Source organism: Thamnophis elegans, chromosome 2, assembly GCF_009769535.1.
Source record: "Thamnophis elegans isolate rThaEle1 chromosome 2, rThaEle1.pri, whole genome shotgun sequence".
NCBI lineage: Eukaryota > Metazoa > Chordata > Lepidosauria > Squamata > Colubridae > Thamnophis > Thamnophis elegans.
Window position 1 is genome coordinate 96426639 of NC_045542.1, and position 6000 is coordinate 96432638.

The 6000-nt window shown below is 49.7% G+C and overlaps 1 protein-coding gene across 2 annotated transcripts in view; it reads right to left on the reverse strand.

The window, feature by feature from the left end:
* EBF1 (EBF transcription factor 1) overlaps positions 1–5794 on the reverse strand; it is a 348388-nt gene extending 342594 nt beyond the window's left edge. For both annotated transcript variants that reach the window (XM_032212355.1, XM_032212354.1), the window contains exons 1-4: positions 5229–5794; positions 3469–3625; positions 2950–3013; positions 1942–1997 (exon numbers count right to left, since the gene is read on the reverse strand). In XM_032212355.1, the coding sequence (XP_032068246.1) occupies positions 1942–1997; positions 2950–3013; positions 3469–3625; positions 5229–5362 (411 nt within the window). In that variant the 5' untranslated portion in view covers positions 5363–5794. The remainder of the gene's footprint in view (positions 1–1941; positions 1998–2949; positions 3014–3468; positions 3626–5228) is intronic.
* Between the last annotated feature and the right edge of the window lie 206 nt (positions 5795–6000).

Here is a 6000-nt window from a genome sequence, read left to right on the forward strand (position 1 = left end):
CCTCCATTTGTTTAAAAAAAAACCTGAATCAGATAAAATCACAGGGCTTATTTAGTAACTTCCAGAATATTAACCTGAGGTTAAACAAATCTGACTCAAGAAATTAAACATTATCAAGTTATCTTATAAAAATATGACAGTCTCTTAATATTTTTTTTTAAAAAAATGCACTGTACAACGTTTTGATTCAGAGGAATAAAATGATCTCCTTTAGCTCAATATTTTACCGTTTGTCTAGAGGTATACAGGGGCTTTTTTACTTGGAACTACAATGAGAGTGAACATGCAATAAAATGCCATAATGGAAATTAGGCTGTAAGAAAAGCAGAGCTTTTCCAATCACAAAATTACTCTGGAGCACTAAGTTTCTAAAATAAGTGTTATCGTCCATGACACATCCCACACTGCAAATCTACCGAGATTTAAGATCTTCCCTAAAAACACTTAACACAGGAATTACAAAGGAGTATATAAATACCGAACGTCTTTATTTATATAATTATCTACTTGGTCCATTAGATGGATACAGAATCGCTGGGCAGGGGCGGGGCGTTGGTTGCTTTCTTTGGGGTTGCTTTTCTATTTCTGTTCGTTCATATAATTAAAACTGAGGAGGGAGAAGACAGGAGAAAGAGAGAGAGAACTATCTGTGATCTGATAGCCTTCCGGGGAATCAGAAGCTGTTATTTATTTATTTATTTATTTTTATAAACAGCTACCGTGTCTAATTAAACATTGGGAGGAGGAGGAGGAGGGAGGGAGGGAGGGAGGAGGGGGAAATAGGAGGCAGGCAGGCAAAATTAATACCGTTTGCCTAAAAGTGAATCCTCCCTGCGCGCGCGCGCAGTGCAGTTGGATCTCAGCTGCTGCTTGGCCCTTGCCCACTTGGCGAGAGCCGCGGTGATCCTGTACCTTTAAGACCGCGGTTGGTTCACCCCGCCCTGGCTCCTGGCCAATCTAAAACCGAGCACAGGAGGCGCTTCCCTAAAGCTTACGCCGAGGTCCAATTCAGCCAGGGCTACCGCCTCAACTGAGGGAGTAGCTCAAGGCGATAAATCAATGGCAAATGCACACTTCTTATTTTTTTTTTTCCAGAGTCGATTCGAGCAACGATCCGCTAGGAGGAAAGCTTCGTTCTTCTCCACTCGCCTCGCTGGACTTCCCCCCCCCCACTCCCCCCCCCCTCTCATCTACCTTCCGAGATTTACAGGAGGCTTGGGAATTTGGAGGGGCCGAGAAACCTCTGGATGGAACTGGGAAGGAAGGGGGAGCCCTTTCGCCCCCACAGAAGAGACGAGGCGGTTTCTGAAAACTCTTGCCGCTTCTTTTTCTCTTCTGCAAGCGAGAGGGAACGGTGGGGGGGGTGGTCCTACTCTGACCCCGGGTTTTTTTTTTCCTTTAAATAACGGCGTTTAAGACTGGAGTCCTGCGCAGAACTATTTGGCAGGAATGCCTCCGAAAACAAATCCTGCCAAGAACCAACAGGACGGGAACTGAACGGGATCTAAAGGACGGGAGGAGAAGGAAACTATCCGATCAGACTTCTTGAGCGAGCGCGCCTGCCCGCCCGCGCTAATCTGAGTTTGTCAGCACGTTGGATTTTCCAACAGGAAGAAGGCCGGGATGGACACATAAAAGGGGAGCCATCACCCGCGTTTTATTCTTCGCTTTCATTCTCATCCTGGCTACCCGGCCTGTGGCGGTTGAGATCCCGGCGTGATCCACATTCGCAGCCACCTAACTAAACCGACCGCTTCGCGGCTTCCACCGTTCTCAAACTCCTTCCAACCCGGCCTTTCGGTGTCCAGCGCACAATTCCCTTAAAACGCCTCCGCCTCCAAAGCCCCCATCCCCCGCCACCGTCCCAACATCTCCACGGATCACCTCGGCTTTCTTCCACTTGGATCATTTCACCAGAAAACGAACGAAAGCCAGACTTACTTGTTTTGTCATGGAGTCGATTAAACGGACGTAAAAATCCTGTTCGGTTCTTATCCCTGGAAGCCGTATTTAGGGAGATGGGGAGAGGGAGGAAAAATAGAACAATTAAGTGAAAGTACGAAAAACAAAAACTGAGAAAGTGCTTTCCTTTTCCTCCTCCCCCCCCCCGCCCCCGAACTTGCCAGGTACTTTGCGGTCCCGAAGTACGGGAGAAGGTCTTGAAAGTTGGAAACACCGTAATAATTAACTGGGATCCTCTCCATCATCTCAAAGCTAATCGCAAATATATTTATACAGAGTCAATAAATGCTCAGAAGAGATCCGCCCTGGATTTTGCTTTCTGCCGTCCTCTCCCACTCCGTCCCAGGGTCTCTCTTTTAATTGGAACGGAAACGAGGTGATCCCCTTGCCCAGACCACACTTAATGCACCCTATTCGATTGGGCAAAAGTAATAGCCCTGCTTTTTTCCCAATATAGGGGACGGAAGGAGGACAAGAGAGAAAATTTGTTATTCAGGTGAAGGGGACATTTTTAATTTTATTAGGATTTCCACCAAGGGCAAAATATGAAGTCTGGCAAATCTTGAAAGCATCCTGGGACCATATAGTTGTAGTTCCCCCTTCTTTCCCCCCCCCCTTTGTGTGTGTGTGTGTTTGTGTGTGTGTGTGTGTGTGTGTGTTTGTGTGTGTGTGTGCTTAAGGTCGGGCAACCTTTGGAGAAACATTTGAGAGGAACGGGCCGCTGTCCGAGAAATTCTACTCGGGTTTTTAAAAAGGCTATTCGGTCCTGTTGCTGGTGGTGTTTTTGTTTCTTAAAGACAACCGCGACACAGGGAGTTTGCTCACCTTGTCCCTTGGCTAATCCACCCCGAGCCTGAGCCCGGTGGGGCAAGCCTCCCCTCCTATTTCCGTTCCCTTCCAGGGGAAAACAGACATACTGAACGAAGGAATTCCCTGGAGATTTAAAACCCGCCCGGAGCTGTCAAGCACAACTAGAACAAGGCTCACCGTTGCTGTAGAGGAGCTGCAGACGGTAATGGATCCCATTGTTGGTCTTTTCGCTGTTGGCTTCCTGAAGCGAAAGGACACAGAAGTGTTAGAAGCAGGACCAGCAACCAGAGCAGCAAAGGCGCTCCTAAAGAGCCCGAAACCCCGGATTCATCGCGAGTTGTTACTTATTTCTTTACTGCTCCCCCCCCCCCCACTTCCATCCCCTCCAAATCGGGACACTAATCAAAGGGGTAGACTTCAACCCAATCTGTGCTGGGCATGGATAAAAGGCCAAGAATAGGTTGGAAAAGCGCCGGGAGGGAAACATTTAGTAGAGACCTAGCCGGGGTGGAGGTGGGGGTAGACAAAAGTTTGCAGATTGCTAGACGGGAGTGGGCCAAGCGTGAGTTTGAAAGGACCCCGCAGAGGTCGGGCTCTCTTCTCTAGGATGGTCCCGCAGAGGGCTCCGGAGTACAGGGAAATCTCTTTTATCTGATGACACGCGCGCGCAGAGTGCCCGTTCACACGTACACTTACTTTCTCCTTTTCCACGAAGCCCACGAAGGCGGTGCGCTCGATCTCCACGGGCTGCCCCTGCCGGTCGTACAAAGCCAGCACGAAGTGGAAGAAGTTGGATTTCCGCAAGTTGGAAGGCGGCTGCTTCTCGAAATGAGCCCGGGCCAGGCCTACCCCGCTGCGGCCAAAGAGACCGAGTTAGGCGCGCTTATTCCCAGCCAAGAAACTTTCCATTAGCAAAGCCGGACCGAGTCCGGCAAAAAAGAAAAAAAAAGGGGGGGGGAGGGGTACCAGGCCTTTCCTTAGCATCAAGTGACTTATCAAGCTCGGTCCAACAAGCGGGGTCCTAGTCAGGTCCCCAAGCTCGGGTCAATTTCTTGCCGCCTGCTCCCCATATTCTAAGGAAGAAATGAAGCAGGTGATTCTTCCACCTCAGGGGAGAAACGGAGCCATTCAGCCGAGTGACTGCTCCGCAGGAATACCCACCCATCCACCCCGGCAACCCCGAAGCAACCGCTGCTTTCCAAACCGCGAAAATTGTCCCTGGAAAAATCAACCCCAGAGGCCTTTGGCTCTCTTTTCTTTAGCTTTTCCCCCCTAACCCCTTTCGCTGCAGCCTGAATTAGCGAGCCAAAATTGCCGGCTGCTCGTAGTGCCCCGGGGGGATGCTCCGGCTGCCTACCCAAGGCCACGCTTTCTCAGGTCGGGTCAGTGCGGCCTCAGCTGTCACTAACTCCGCCTGATGTCCGAAGCGCTACTCTCGCTCGCAGGAAGACTCTCTGATTCCAGCCCCGTTCTCGCTAGGGCTGGAAACATCCCTACAAAACTTTTCCGTAATTTCACCATTGGCTTTTTGTCTCCGCACCACTTTCCCTTCCCAAGCAGAGGAGACGAGGGACAGAGGGAAGGAGGGAGAGAGGGAGAGATCCAGCCGAGCAGGACAGATGCCTTCGTGACCTGTCAAGGTTCCCAGCCGCCCGGCTTAAATTGCGGCCCTGGCTTCAACCCCAGAAAAAACACCTTTGGAAACCCCAGAAAACGGGGATTTGGGAATAAGCACCGTGAGGAGGACAGTCGAACTTAGTTCCCGGGAGCTCTGGACTGGAAGTAGCTGGAAAGTTGAAAAAGTCCCGGGCGTATCTTTCTCGAAAGGAATCGCTGGAAGGAAGGGTCGGCTTCTTGTGGACGAAGAAAAATATATAGACTATTCACAAACAAGCAAAGTTGTTGTGAAAGTGACAGCATACATTGCCAGCGATGTGTTTGTTGGATGCAACTTAAAAAGAAGGGAGGATTTCGGAGGAGAGAGAGAGAGAGAGAGAGAGAGAGAGAGAGAGAGAGAGAGAGAGAGAGAGAGAGAGAGAGAGAGAGAGAGAGAGAGAGATGGGGAACAGCAAGGAGTAAATGTGCAGTCTAATTTTGCTTTTTAATGTGAGTCTCGGAAGCGTCAACATATTTGGAGGCGACTCCTGAATATAAAGTTCCATTGTCTTTCAGATGGGAAAAAAAGAGTAAAAGAGAGGGGAAAAAGGGAAAGAAAGAGAAAATGAGAGAGAGAAAAAAGAGAAAGAAAGAAAAAGAGAAAGAAAGAAAAAGAAGGGGAAAGAAAGAAACCAACTGTTTCAGCGTCTACTCGGATCCTATCATTAAAAAGTCATTTGGGGTCAAGAGGTGTCGCCGGGAGGCACTGCCCACCAGCTACAGAGGGTGACTGGACCGCTGGATTTTCGAGTCAGGGAAGGAAGGAAGAAGGGAGGGATGCTGCCGCGAGCTCTACCTACCTCTGCGCCGCGGTGTTTGCATCCAGGACGCCGGCTCCCTGCATCCATGTCCTGACCGCGTTCATGCCGGCGCCCAGGGGCTCTTCCTTCATGCTGCTCCCACTCCTCTGAATGCTTTCCTGAATCCCAAACATGAATTAAGGACAACCAAAACCTTCGTTTCTTCTTGAAGGGAAAAAAAAGTAGGAAAAGCGAGGAAAAACAAAAATGCAAAAAATAAAAATAAAACCCCCAGCCACAAAGCAGGGTGTTGACAAGAAGAAAAAACGCGGAGCAGGACGGGTTTTTGTTTCACTCCCCCTCTTGCTCTTTCTTTCTTTCTTTCTTTCTTTCTTTCTTTCTTTCTTTCTTTCTTTCTTTCTTTCTTTCTCTGGAACGGCTGCTGAATCAAAGCAAATCAGAGAAAATCAAACACAGACATTGAAGGGATTGGGGGAGAGAGAGAGAGAGAGAGAGAGAGAAGGGGGGATCCAAAGGGTTACAACAATCTCCCCCCCCGGGGCCGGCTGTGGATGCTCTAGCGGGCGCCTGGCGAGCCTTGTTCTTTGGAGGGTGGGCGCGAGACACCGGCTGGCCTCTTCCTCCTCCTCCCCCTCCTCCTCCTCTTCCTCCTCCTCCTCCTCCTCTTCTTCTTTAAAAAAATCAGAATATGGTTCTTCTTCTTGGCTAACTGGCCGGGATCGCGCAAGAAGTGGCAGGACGTTGCCGGCGGCGTCCCTTCCGTGCTGAAATCCCCCCCTCTTTTGGATCGCCGAAGAAAGAAGGCAGTTTA